The sequence below is a fragment of the Adiantum capillus-veneris genome, chromosome 16 (genome assembly GCF_014529385.1).
Source record: "Adiantum capillus-veneris isolate H3 chromosome 16, ASM1452938v2, whole genome shotgun sequence".
NCBI classification, from domain to species: domain Eukaryota; kingdom Viridiplantae; phylum Streptophyta; class Polypodiopsida; order Polypodiales; family Pteridaceae; genus Adiantum; species Adiantum capillus-veneris.
In genome coordinates this window covers 59,095,765-59,110,109 of record NC_140946.1, presented here as the reverse complement: position 1 = coordinate 59,110,109, position 14,345 = coordinate 59,095,765, and the positions used below count along the sequence as shown (strand labels likewise).

General features: G+C 43.3%; 1 protein-coding gene across 1 annotated transcript in view; it reads left to right on the top strand.

Moving 5' to 3' along the window:
- LOC147439120 (uncharacterized) overlaps window positions 1-10,382 on the top strand; it is a 101,267-nt gene extending 90,885 nt beyond the window's left edge. Inside the window, exon 3 of the mRNA XM_086485022.1 lies at window positions 9,991-10,382. Within this exon, the coding sequence (XP_086341148.1) occupies window positions 9,991-10,008 (18 nt within the window). The 3' untranslated portion in view covers window positions 10,009-10,382. The remainder of the gene's footprint in view (window positions 1-9,990) is intronic.
- Window positions 10,383-14,345: the final 3,963 nt, after the last annotated feature.

Sequence of the window (14,345 nt, the reverse complement as noted above, 5' to 3'; positions counted from 1 at the left end):
GCCCTTTCTTTCCACAATGATGACACACATCATCTTTCCTACGAGATTTGCTGCGTGCCCTGTCCTTACTGTCAAATTTCTCCCTCTGTTGAGACCTGCTTCTCAAGTGCAATGCATTAGAAGACCCACCTGTGGTGTTCTTCCTGTTCATCTCTTCCATCAAGAGAGAACTCTCTACATCTGCATACTTAAGTGACGCACTTGAGTTACTAAGAGCTGTCCGGAATACATCCCAACTCTCGGGCAATGTGCATAGCAGAAAAGTAGCTTTGAACTCCTCATCAATCGTGAATTTCAGCTCTGTCAGTTGGCTGAAAATAGAATTGAATTCATTGAGGTGCACTGACATGTGCGTGCCCTCCTTCATGCGGAGATCCATAAGCTTCTTAAGCCAATACACTTTACTGGCAGCACTCTGCTGTGCATACAACTCGTCTAAACGCTTCCACATGCCCCATGCTGTCTGCTCATTCTCTACATTGAAGAGTAAATTGTCAGACACCGAAAGCATGATCGTGGAACGAGCCAACTCGTCCACTTCTTCCCATTCTTCAACCTCCATATCAACCGGTTTCACACCCTGTAACTTAATAGGTTTCGCCTGTTTCTTCTGCAACATCACATTATAACATTGCTTCTTCCATATAGCAAAGTTATGGGCACCTTCAAGCTTGCGAATGTGCAACAAATTGCCACTTTCACTGCTAGAAGCCATTCTGAGTGATTGCAAACACTGAAACCCTGTTTTGCCGACCTAAACACGCCCAAATGTGCGCAATCGGGCAAAAAACAGCTTGCTGTTACAGAAAAACAGCGAGCAAATTTCACGCAAAATCACCCCAAAACGGCGTACATTCACTGCCAAACCCTTACCAAAGGTTTCCACAAGGTGTATACATCATTTGCTTGCTGAAATTCCCTGTTTTAGGGCAAAAATCAGACCTGTAAACACCTGTTTTGCTGAATTTTCAGAACCTCGTTGGTGGAAACACCTGTAAGATTGACCTGTGAGACTTGCCCTAATGAAATTGCATCAAATTGACCCCGAAATTGGTCAATTTCAGCAGAAATAGGCTGCTGTTCGCCAGTTTTTGAAACCCTAATTTTGGGGAAACTGTCACCGGAGGTCGATTCTACACGGTGAGAGGATCCCTTCGCGACAGAGTTGATCGAAAACGGTTGAATATCCTTCCCGCAGCGAGCAAGAACAGAATTCTGATCTGTGTTGCGAAGATGGCTCTCTTGGAAACCCTAGAGCTCTGATACCATGTGTGGGGGAGCAGGAGAGAGAGCCCACTTGCTTTCCTATGCAATGAGAGTGAAGGAGAAGAGGAGATTGGCGTAGAAAGAGCACACGCAGAGAAAACGTGAGAGAGAGAGAGAGAGCTCGTTGAATTTTTGGGAAAAGCCACGCTAGTGTTCTTTTGGGCTTCACATTTGAGTATATGAGTAAGTGACTAGGGGGCCATTCACACTTGGGCCCCCTCACTTATAAGTCTTTTTAACTTATAAGTTATAAGTACAAGGCACTTAGGCCTTTATTCCCTAGCACTGCCAAGGGCCTAGAGTCCAAGAGTGGTGATCACACAAGAAAGTTCATTGATGAGCCAAGGGTCCTATTTATAGGATTCCTATACCGCCCTTACCATAGGGCCATGTTCACACTACACTCCTTAGGCTCGTCTACATGCAAAGCCCTCAGTGTCACTTGTAAGGCTCGTCATGGAGGAAGAAAGAAACTGTTACAGACTTGGGCACCCCAAGTCAGAGACCTCACACATGAGAGAATCGCTTAAAATGCTTCACAAATAATGCTTCGCAACTTAATCACAATTTAAAGTAGAGTCGACATGGCCAGCGTAGTTCCGTGCCCAGAGGTATTGGCCCCAAAATTTGGCACCCCTTTCGGTATTTATTTTTATATTAATGAATCAGCAGAGTTACAAATTTCCCGTGGGCCGTCTCTGCTCAGAAGCTCGTCAGCTAACTGAGGGGAGAAGTGGCCTTGGGGTCATAGTTAAAGACCCTTGGCCATTCAGACTCAAAAGCAGTACATGAAAAGCTACAATTCAAAAGCTACTGGCCCAAAAGTAGCCAATGGAAATCCGTACAGCTTGCCTTGTGGCATGTCAGCGCAAAACGCGGAAATCCGTACTGTTGCCATGTCAGCATGTCAGTGCAATTTACGGAGTTCCATACAGGTGTCTGTACTGCCTGCCACGTCATCAACTTTTGTTTATGTTCCAAGTGGTCATGCCCCCTCATCACTTCATACCCCCCTCTTGAAAGAATTGTAATCGCCCTCGATTATGCCTGCAAAATTAGACACTAAGCCATAAACCAGCTCAATAGACACTGACTCTAAGTACCGACGCATTAGAAAATACAAATTTAGCACTTGCACAAAGACGCTAGTCACTTCACATTTTCATCACATTCAAATCATATCACATAAAATCCATCCAGTTCTAGGACCATGAATCCTGGCAACGTATTTAGCAATCGCATCTAGATCCACACCGGACCTCACTGATGTCGGATTAACTAATTCTTATTGCGATCATGTTTATAGATTTTTCAAGATCGAAATGCTGCAGTCATTTCGTCAATCATTCCATCTTTCAATCCTGCACTCAAACAAAATCACATGTCTGAGTAATCATTTATGGGAACTCCAGTTCATCAATCACACACTTACTCTGTTCATACTGAACAGAGTGTTTCTATCATTTAGTCTAATCATCTTTTCTTTGTGTAGCCATCTCATCCCGTGGGAACTCTTGATGCGCTCACCACAGTATCATTCAATCATTCATCATCATGATTCAAAATTCATGATTCTTATCTTGAGTCGTGTTTCAAGTTCTCTCTTTGAGGAGTCGGCCATTATGCGTCGACATGTTTGTCATGCAGTTTTGAAGAGGACGTCAAATCGTTGTCGGTCTAGAAAGTGCACCCATGATTAGATTTAGAGTGCAGGTTCTACATGAGGAGATCTATTAGACGAGGGAGGCTTTCTATGCTATCATATAGGAGGAGACGATGGTTGAGGCCAGCTATTACATGAATATTAGATACTTTTCAGATTTGTTTGAGAGTCAGTTTATCAATGCCTTAATTGATGACTTTTATGACTTGTGTTAACATTACTCAATGTCTATTATAACTTAGGAAACTCCTTCCCTTCAGCATTTACCTCATATAATTGCGTCTCCACGCATTTGTTCCGCATGTCAAATTTTCCCACTTGTAGTTTCGGTGAGGAAGTTGACTTGGTCAGAGAGATGTGCATCTTGGTACATTCACTTGGCTTTTGTGGTGGATGACAAATGGATCCCTCCTGCCTCTCTTTCAGTATATAGTTGTAGATCTGCATCCTTTTTGGGGGTACAATATTGTCAAAGGTGCAGCGGAAAGAGTGAATCGGGTGATGAACTTGTGTGCAACTGTAATCAAATTTCCTTTCCGCATTGGGTAGCCAATAGATCTTGGATCTATCGCAATTGATGATCTCCTTGTCAAGCTCCTAGCGTGTATTGCCCACAAACGAGGATGGGAACTCACCACACGCAATGCCACCTCGAGAGGTTTGCACATGTCAAGGATGAGAGAGAAGTAGCTGTAGGAAGAGGGATCGTTGAGGGAGAAAACACCAAAGAGAGAGATCGATTGAGGTGAGAGAAAATGCTAGAGAGAGGATGTGGTGCACACAAAACGCTAGCAACAGCAAAACGCTATAGAGAGAGTGTGCCCAAACGTTGGATCTCTGCACTGATCAACACATGCGAATAGTACAAGGGGAGGGGTTGCATATATATGCAAATCCCATATTTGCCCTACCTACTGCAAAACCGCATGATCCGAGATAAATGGCCTAAAATGCTAATAAATATGTAAACTCACTACAAGTTACCTGACACACATATTTAGTAGTAGAATTGCAGAAGACTCGAGACTCTGACCCCAAGAAACCCTAGGAACGAGGTTCCGGCTTCATGCCAGCCTACGGGGTGAGCAACACCGTGACGTGCACTGCCGTGAACAGGTACGTCTACCACAAGTACGACCGGGCACAACCACAAAACAACCCTCACTCCCTAAATTGTCCCTGGAAGATACTGGAGCTACCACCGGATAGGAAACTGAAGAGGTGAAGATGTCAGCAGGGTTATCCGAAGTTGGTATGTACTCTAGTCGGATAGAGCCTTCCTTGGTCTTCTCTTGAACTAAATGGTACTGTATCTCTATATGCTTTGTCCGGACATGGAACACCAGGTTCTACGCAATGGCTATACAACTCTAGTTGTTAGAGTACATAATGGTCGTTTGCTGGGGAAAACCATCTCCAAAAGTAACCTCCGAATCCACACTGACTCACATGTAGCACTGCAAACAACTTAATACTGTGCCTCTGTGGAAGATAAGGTAATTGTTGGCTGTTTCTTGCTGCCCCATGAAGCTGCTCTTGAGCCAAGCAAAAGGTGTAACCTATAGTCAACCGTCGTCTCCACTCCAATCCGAATCACTCCATCCTCGTAGAATGATTTTTTGTGAGGTTGTACCTCCAGCCGCATAGTGAATGCCTAATGACTTGGTCGCCTTTAAATACTGCAGAGTCTAAAGAGCCTTCTCCAAATGTGACTTGGCGGGTTTTTGCATGAAAGAATTGAGAAGTCCCATCGGGAAATTGACATCAAACCGGGTGTTGAGTACACAAATGAGAGAACCGACCAGTTTTCAATACATTGTAGCATTTGGGGAATCATACTATGATAACTTCTGATTTTGATTCATAGGGGTTGAGATAGGTTTGCACTCGGTCATATCAAATGCTTCCAACAACTCTTGGATATAGCTCTCCTGGGAGAGAAAGATGCCCCCCTTTGTTTGCCATATCTCCAATCCAAGAAAGCGATGAAGCAAGCCTAGATCTGTCATCTCGAACTCCTTAGTCAAGGTCTCCATAGTATTGCGGATGTGCTCAACATGGCTACCTGTAATTACACAATCGTCCACATAGAGGATGACAAGTGTTTCCTATCCTTCCTCACGGTAGATGTATAAATGCGGGTTTGCAGAAGATCATCTAAAGGAGTGTCATAAGAAGAAAGAGTGTATCTTCTGGTACAGCTCTAGGGGATTGCTTTAGGCCATAGAGAGCCTTTAGCAACCCACAAACCATGTGTGCGAAGTTTGGATGCTCGAACCTTAGAGGTTGCTCCCCATACACCTCCTCCTTTAGATCACCATTGAGGAATGGCGAAACAACATCCATTTGAAAAACCGGCCTTGCAAAAAAGGGAGCAAGGGCAGAAACTATCCGAATGGTCGCCATCCTTCCAGTGGGTGCAAAGGTCTCGTCATAGTCTACACTAGGTTTCTGCGACACCAATCACTTTCCGCTTGGCAGGCCGTGGAATCAGCTCCCAAGTGTTATTCTTCTTGATGGAATCGAGTTCTTTTTGAATGGCCAACATCCACTTTGGTTGTGAAAGTGCCTCGTCATCTGTAAGAGGATCTGTCATTGTAGACATCAAAGCGTAGTTCACCTGTAATAAAGTACCATCCACCTCAGGAACATGAAGTTGCTGAGATAGTTGTGTAGTACCGGCTTCACGCCAATCGGGTGGAAATCCTAAAGTTGCTGAATCTCACAAAGTCTCCAATAGCCACTTCGGCAACTTGTCTATCTTGTTGCCTGGGGGAGGAGCTACTGGTAAGTGTGGCTCTAACTCTGCACTATGATGAGCACCACTGTCATGTGCATCATTGGAAATGGGTGCATTCTCCTCCGAAGCCTAAGGAACAGGGGTAGGAGAAGAGGCTCATCAAGAGGAAAATCAAAATCTGGGTCTCCAAGTATCGACAAATCAAGGTTAGTCGTGGAAGGCTTGTCGAAGACAACATCACGGCTGAGTACATCATCCTTCTCCTCCGGATCATAAAGTCAATTTCCCTTGGAAAGAGAGTTGTAGCCGACAAAAATCATTCTCCGAGACTTGGGGTCAAACTTCCCCCGTTGCTCCTTAGGTACATGAACATAAGCATCGCTCCCAAAAATCCGAAAGTGGGAGACGTTGAACTTCTTACCAAAATAGGCTTCAAATGGTGTCTACTTAGGAACTGAAGAGGTTGGAGATCGGTTTATGGTATGAACTGCCGTCGCAACTGGCTCTGCCCATAAAGACTTCGGCGAGTCTCGATGCTTAAGCATGGTCCGTGCCATTTTTCTAACACTGTCCTGTTCTTCCGCTCCACAACACCATTCTTTGAAGGTGATCCGGTATTCTCAAGCTCTCGCTTGATGCCATGGTCTACACAAAACCGAATGAAAGCATTGGAGGTAAACTCCCCACCTTTGTCCGATTGAATAGTCTTCAACACTCGATTGCTCTCCTTCTCCACAAGAGAACGCCAATTCTTGAAGAGGCCAAATGCCAAATGCCTCGTGCTTGTGCTCTAGAAAGTATACCCAAGTAAAGTGGCTAAAATCATCCACCAATAACATGAAATATAGAGCCTTGTCGAGGGAAAAGTTTTGCATAGGTCCACAAAGGTCCGTGTGAACCAACTCCAAAATGGCAATGGCTTGGCGTGTAGAAAGCCTCTGAATAGATTCTTGATGTTGCTTCCCACTAATGCAAGTAATGCATTTCCCATGCTTACTCCCAACATTTGGTAAGCCTGTAAGCAATAGCGGCTAAAATCATCCACCAATAACATGAAATAAAGAGCCTTGTCGAGGGAAAATTTTTGCATAGGTCCACAAAGGTCCGTGTGAATCAACTCCAAAACGGCAATGGCTCGGCGTGTAGCAAGCCTCTAAATAGATTCTCGATGCTGCTTCTCACGAATGCAAGTAATGCATTTCCCATGCTTACTCCCAACATTTGGTAAGCCTGTAAGCATCTGCTCATGAAAAGCAAGCCGAAGAGCATCATTGTTAAAATGACCAAATTTGTAATGCCAAAGATCACCTGTAGGTATCCATGTCACGGAAGAAAAAGCATGGAGCCTGTAGAGTCCTTTCTCCATTGAGCCCCCTTTGACCTCTTTGCCTGATTGCCGATCCCGAAGAGATACCGCATCCTCTGTAAAGATCACCTCCATGCCAAGCTTGCACACCTTGCGCACAGACATAAGATGAAATCCTAGCTTTGGAGCATAAAGTACCTTGGAGGTATGCATACCCCCTCTGCCATCGGGAATGAGCTCCATAGATTCCTCGTTATGAATAGGAACCTCAGATTTGTCGCCAATGAAGATAGTACCACAGTGTCGTCGCATGTTGGATAAAAGATCCTTCGAAGGTGTTGTGTGCCGTAAAGCACCACTATTCAGAATCCATCACGATCACCTTGACCCTCAAGAGTCAACTCAGCCTCCGATGTCCCTGGAGAGTCCTTTGATGGAAGAATCTCCAAGTGAACAAAGGCCGATGACTGCACCACTGCCGCCGAAGGAATCGAAGCATCTCCAACTCGCTTTGGACACTTTCTCCAATAATTTTCCTCCTCACCGCAACTGTTGCAATGTTGTAGGGATTCCCGCTCGTTCTTCTCGTCTTTGGTGTTGTTGCTTTTCTTCTTAATCTTCTGCTTCTTATTGTTGGAATAACCGGTAAAGGCTTTGCAGCCTGACTTCTTCCCCATATTGAACCGCTCCTCGTGGTCCAATACCATTGGAACAATCTTTTGACAAGAGATTGTATTCAGCTGGCCACTCGTAATCAAGGAAGAATAGAAGTTGGTGTATCGAGGAGGCAATTGGGCCAAAATCTGGACGGCCATATCCTCTGAACTGATAAGCTTTCCCATATGAAGTACCTCTTGTTGAAGCTCATGCATCTTGTTGATGTGATCCCGCTGGAAGAGTTCTTCACATCCAAGGTCCTCAACTGCACCTCATGGGCTATCCTGATTATAAAGTGAAGAAAGCCGATCCCAAATTAACTTTGCATCTTTCATCAATCGTATCTGGCTAATAATTGATGGTGTACTGTTGAGGATAATGAAAGACCGGATTCAAGCATTGACACTCTCACTCTCCCATAGCTTCAGTCCCGCAAGGTCCTTTGGCTTTTGAAAGTTGCTTGAGACAAAACCTCCAAGCTCGTAAGAGTCAAAGATGGCCATCATGGTAGCTTTCCAAATGGCATAGTTGTCTCCATTCAATTGCCGATCCGAGGGAAAGGTAGGTATCTTGATTGGTTGATCACCTACACTGGAGTAGATCTGGGACCAATCTTCCTCCTTGTCGTTGGCAGTTGGTTCACCACTGTTGGTCTCATCCTCCTGATGTACTTTGTCATCACGGGTTGAACTTGTTTTAGAGTCATCACTCTCCTACATGGTGTTGGAGAACTTAGGCATGTGATAAGGCTAGGTTGAGGTAGAAGAGAAAATCTGCAAATCTGCCCACTACAGCCAAAATCAGCCCCAAACGAGTGAAAAACGCAGAAAAAACAGCAAACCGTCTCTTTTCGTCGTGAAAAATCAGAACCAAAAACTCACACAAATCATTGATCCGATTCAAGAACATGCCGTGGCTTTGATACCATGTCAAAGGTGCAAGAGAAAAGGGTGAATCGGGTGATGAACTTGTTTGCAATTGCGAGCAAACCTCCTCTCCGCACTGGGCAGCCAATAGATCTCGGATCTATGGTGATGGATCTCCTCGTCGTCAAGCTCCTAGCGCGTATCGCCCACCGAACATGCATGGGAACTCACCGCACGCAATGCCACACCGAGAGGGTGTGCACACGGCAAGGATGAGGGAGAAGTAGCTGTAGGAAGAGGGAATGAGGGAGAAAACACCGGATAGAGAGATTGATGGAGGTGAGAGAACGCTAGAGAGAGAATGTGGTGCACACACAAAATGCTAGCAATAACAAAACGCTAGAGAGAGAGAGAGTGTGCCCGAACGTTGGATCGCTGCATTGATCAAAACATGCCAAAAGTACAAGGAGAGGGGTTGCATATATAGAGGCAAATCCCATAATTGCCCTACCTACTGCAAAACCCCACGATCCCAGATAAATGGTCTAGAATGCTAATAAATATGTAAACTCACTAAAAGGGACCTGCCACACATTTTTAGTAGCAGAACCGCAGAAGACTCGAGACTCTGACCCCGGGAAACCCCAGGAAGGGGGTCTTGCCTCATGCCAGCCTACTGGGTGAGCAACACCATGAAGTGCACTGCCGTGAACAGGTACGTCTACTTCAAGTATGGCCGGCCAGAGCTCCAAAAGACTCGAGACTCACCGGGAAACCCTTGGAAGGGGGGTCCCACCTCATGCCAGCCTACCGAGTGAGCAACACCATGAAGTGCACTGCTAGAACAGGTACGTCTACCTCAAGTACGGTCGTGCATAGCCACAAAACAGCCCTCACTCCCAAACTGCTCCTGGGAGAACTGGAGCCACCACCGGACAGGAAACTAAACTCTAACAAGTATTTATACATGTTAGAGTGGATGCGGATGATTTTTCCTAGGGGTTTACAGTCCCTTGGCACAGGACTCGTTTATAGCAGATACTTTATACAAGTCAGGTTGCTAGCATTGCACATGTTGCATTGCTAGAGGCGGACAGATTGTTTGGCAGAATTGTGTAGGTCTCTTATAGCTAGAGAGCTTCATCAATACTTCTTGATTAGAGTTTCTCGATGTATCTTGTAGTTTGTATGGAATTTTTCCCCATGATCTCATCATATATTCTCCAATATTTCTTGTATATGAACCTATGGTCGATTCAGGCAATGCAAAGGGTCACAAGCCCTGGTCTAAGAGAGAGAGAGAGAGAGAGAGAGAGAGAGAGAGAGAGCCTCTTTAAAAAAAAAGTATTTGTTGAGGTTTTTGCAAAAGTTCTTCAATTTTAGCTCAGTATGCAAGTATAATTCCATTCACATTGTACTGTAGCTAAACATGTTTCTGTGTGGCAAGTCTGGTTTTGTAAGCATCAACGCTGGTATGTTCTTTTCTGTGTAGCTTGGAGGTGCTTGTTGAGAGGTGCACGCTATGAAAAATATCAAAAGGATGGGAAATTTGCAATCAAGAAACAGACCGAGAGGAAACACGGACCTGTGTCAATCATTACAATAAGTCATTGGAAGGTTTAAAAAAAAGAACAATTGTCTGTTGGATGCTACTAGATGTGAATGACAATGGGATGCCGGCTAGTGCCTGCACGCTTATTAAGGTAGGACTTGCAGGCTTGCAGCATTGTGAATTTTTGACACCTCGTATTTGTCCAAGCTGGGATATGGCTGCAAGAGGGCCTTGCTGTACTTTTAAGTATTATTGACCTGACACCTGAGTAACAGTCACGTCCTTGCATGTCATTTCAATTAATTCACTTGTGTCATCGTCATTGCAGTTTTTCTCTTTTGTTCCCTTCCTGCATCAAATTGCTGTATTTCTTTCATAATTCAAGAATTCATGTGGAGTTGCCATCAGTCATTATGCTCTCTCTCTCTCTCTCTCTCTCTCTCAAATTGGACATCTCACTTCCCTCTTGAGTAATAGGTCTGAGTTGAAGGCTCATCGGATAGATCTATGAGGTCTCTTGGGGTTGTTTCTATGACGCGAAAAGTTCTCTTTCTTTTTCTTCTTCTCCTCCTCCTCTCCCCCCCCCCCCCCAAACAAAAAAAAGAAGAAAAAAAAGAGTATGGGGGAAAATCTTTTAGAAGTTTAGTGACCATTGGTTTGCTGTCCTCGCCCATTTTAGATAATGCATTTGGTCATAAGTTCTCAAGTAGGCAATCATCAAATTTTTTATAATGATGAATAAACTTTTTTGGCAAGTCCCTAGGGAAAACATGCTAAACCTGTAAGTTGTTTAAAGCAAGATGTTGTTAGAAAACCATGACTTCGTCTTCATGGGATGGCAAGATGGGGTGCTATGCAAAGTGGCTCGAAAAGTACTTGTTCAAGCCCATCCATGGCACATAGTTCAAACTAAGAGCTCAATTTCTGTGAGATCTCATTATTAAAGCCTTCATTCACACTCTAAGTTGATGGAGCTTGATCAAGAAAACGAACTTTACAAAGCACAAATGGGTTTCTCAATTGACAAGTTATTTCCCCGAGCAAACCAATAACCATTCACACGAAAGAAACAATGGTGCCATTGAGAGGGAACTTCAAGGTTGAGAGTCATAGGTACCTTGATGAGGTTATTGTTCATATGGATTGCAATAATAGGGCTTTTGGCACCTTTATGATGTTGGTGTGAATGCCAATGTGCTCTTTGCTTTTGGCATTAGAAATGGTGACAATATGAGGTTGTAAGGGGGGGGAACATAAGGAGATTTTGTAAAGAGGAGGTGACACAATGGATTCATCGTGACATGTCACGTGTGGTTGATTTGAGGGGGACTATGTGAATATAACGATGCATCTCGTGAAAGCAAAGGATTCAATTGTAGTGTTATTGACGTTTTCATGTACATATTGGTAACAATTTTCGTTTGCAATAGCTTATAAAGAGATCCTTCACATGATGAGGTTCTATTTGCACATATAAGAGTCACACTTTGAATAGCGAAAGCTACGAGTGCTAAAGTGATCAAAAGTCCTTCAAAGCTTGACAATGCCAACCATCACCCTATAAGAACCTGTTTCCCTTAGATGGAATTTTCCATTGTTGAAGAAGACAAGATGTCTCTTCAAAGCATCATTTAAGGTGCCACAATCCCTACTACCATTATCCATGCTATGGCATCATATATGTCTATACACAATGCCTTCCTTGCTTTGAAACCTTTACCCTAAAGGTTGTCCTTTTTCTTTCAATCTTGCTAGTTTGAGCTTCATTTCATGCATCCCATTGACAAGTTCATTTAGCATTGAAGTCTCATCACTCTTTTGATTCACGATAGTTGCCCTACCTACATTCTTAGGTGGGGTAGAAGTCGTAGTCACACTATTTACCACCATCTTATCTCTGCAATGTCTTTTGACAAGAAGTGAAGTTGCGTCTTCAACCTCCTTCGACTCGGTCTTCAGACCTTGCTCTATGTCCTTGTATTCCAAAAGTAGCGCCAACTTCTCTTGAAGGTCTTCACCTATAGTCTGTAGAAATACTTTAATCTTCTGAGCATCCAAGATACCATATTCTGCTGTTGACAATTGAGGATATCACCACTCAAATTCCCTTCCAAAAAATTCTCTATTCGGAGTCTTCCACAAAGTGCTCTTGCTCTAGTGCTTTGTTGAATAATTCCCAATATTCTTTATGATTTTCTCTTATCTCCATTACACGTAGTTTGATTTTAGGAACACAAACAAGATCAAAACTCATTGCCATATTGATTGCATGCACCCTATTGAGTCCCATCTTTTTTACATACTATTGCAAGAAACTTGATACATCTTTCCCATTACATCAATCCATCTTATCTACAATTAAGAGTGCAAAGAATTTGCGGTAGACACTTCTCTCCTCATGTAGCTTCTTGTCACGCAAATGCCTAAAATGTTTACATCGTATTTGCATCGAAGTGCATCCCTTGTTGCTCTTTTCGAGCCATAACTTATAAGCTTTGTATGAAACCTTTGAATAGTATTTTGAACCCCCAACCTAGCATGTTTTGTGTTGAGTTCACCAAAAAATATGTCAACAAGTTGGGGGTACGATTGAGTAGGCACATGTTAGTGAGACTTTGTGTTTTAATGGATGACAAACACCATTTATTCAAAAGAGACAAAAAAGAAGAACATATCCACTCAATCATAAACACCAAAACAACTGAAAGTTCGTGTGTGTTTGATGATTTCATGTAGCCTCAACCCCAGTCCTACAAATACAACACTACTTTGCCTTGTGGTAAACCCTCTCTTCCCCTCTCAAATATTTGTTGAGGTGATTTAATGGAAGCTTGGGCACTTTCATAGACAAGACCACAGAAGAGAGAAAAACCTAATTGGAACCGTCACACACTCAAAGACAAGGTAGAAGAAGGACATGGCTGCACTTGTGCACTATGGAAGAACCTAGTGTGTTTCTTCTCAAAGTTGCACTGTGTTACCATATATGTGGTAGTGATGTGTATGAACACACTTAGGACCACCGCGATATTTTCCCTCACTAGGAGGCTTTTGCCCATGCATGGTATATGCGTTTATCATTCTAGGGCTAACTTATCTTTCCATTTGCACACTAAGCAATACACTCTCTGTTGTGTGTCTTGAGCTTCTTCATCTTCTCCAAGTTGTGTGTGTATCCCTGCAACCCTAATTCCAACAATTGGTATTAGAGCAAGTTGTGTCCTCTGAAGCATAGTTGCCACACCCGTTGCTCACTTTCTCCGAATTGGGTGAGCTTTGGTGAGGATTAGCAAGAAGGGAAATACTTTAGGGATACTCGTAGAGCGTGGTGTGCTTAGAATTTTGATTCGAATTCATTTTGGCTTCCATTTCCACTACAGGTCACAGTGCACATGCAAATTCGTCGTTTTGTGCATATTTTTTGTAAGTGCAATTTTTCGCAGATCAGGTTCCTTACAATCCTCTTCGGGTTGTGCTATATAGCTCATGTTATTTCTGCTTCATTTTTTTCTTTTTTCGGAGCAGTTTTCACATCAAGTTCAATCACTCGCCATGGCTGTCAACAAGATAGATATTTTTAAGATGCTTGCTGTTGAGGACAAATTGGATGGGGATAACTACCCAATGTGGGCTTCATGATGACGCATGTTCTTGTCTCAAATGGCGCCTGGAATCCATGCAGGGGATTGATGTAGTTTTGTCTTTCGTGGATATAGGCCCTATTGAGGATGTTACAAGTTCTAGTAGGATTGTTGTTGCTAGAGTCGTTTTGCCTACAACTGAGGAATCTTGTTGGGATGTTAGAGACGTGCAGGCTCATACATTGATTGCATTATATGTGAAGCACATCATTACTCCTCACATTCGCTCAACAAAATCAGGAAAACAGGCTTGGGATACTTTGGTTGGTCTTTATGCAAGTTGCAATAAGGCAAAAATTGCGTTGTTGCATAACGTGCTGAAGTCGAAGATTATGCAAGAGGAAGATGACATGGACACTTTTCTTGCTGGTATCAAGGATATTAACAATGAGCAACTCATTTTTGCTCAAGTTATTTCTGGTAGTTTACTTGTGCAGATTGTTCTTGATGTGTTGCCAAACTCTTACCAGAATTTTGCTAGTACTTAGAGACTTATTACTCAAGGAAACCCTCAAAGCTATCAAGTGTGATGCATTATATACTCTGTTGTTACAAGAGTCACTTTCAAGAAAGAACATGACTACACAATGTACAATTGAACATGCTTTTGTTGTTGCTTAAAGAAAAGATGATAATAGCAATGCAACCACTTCT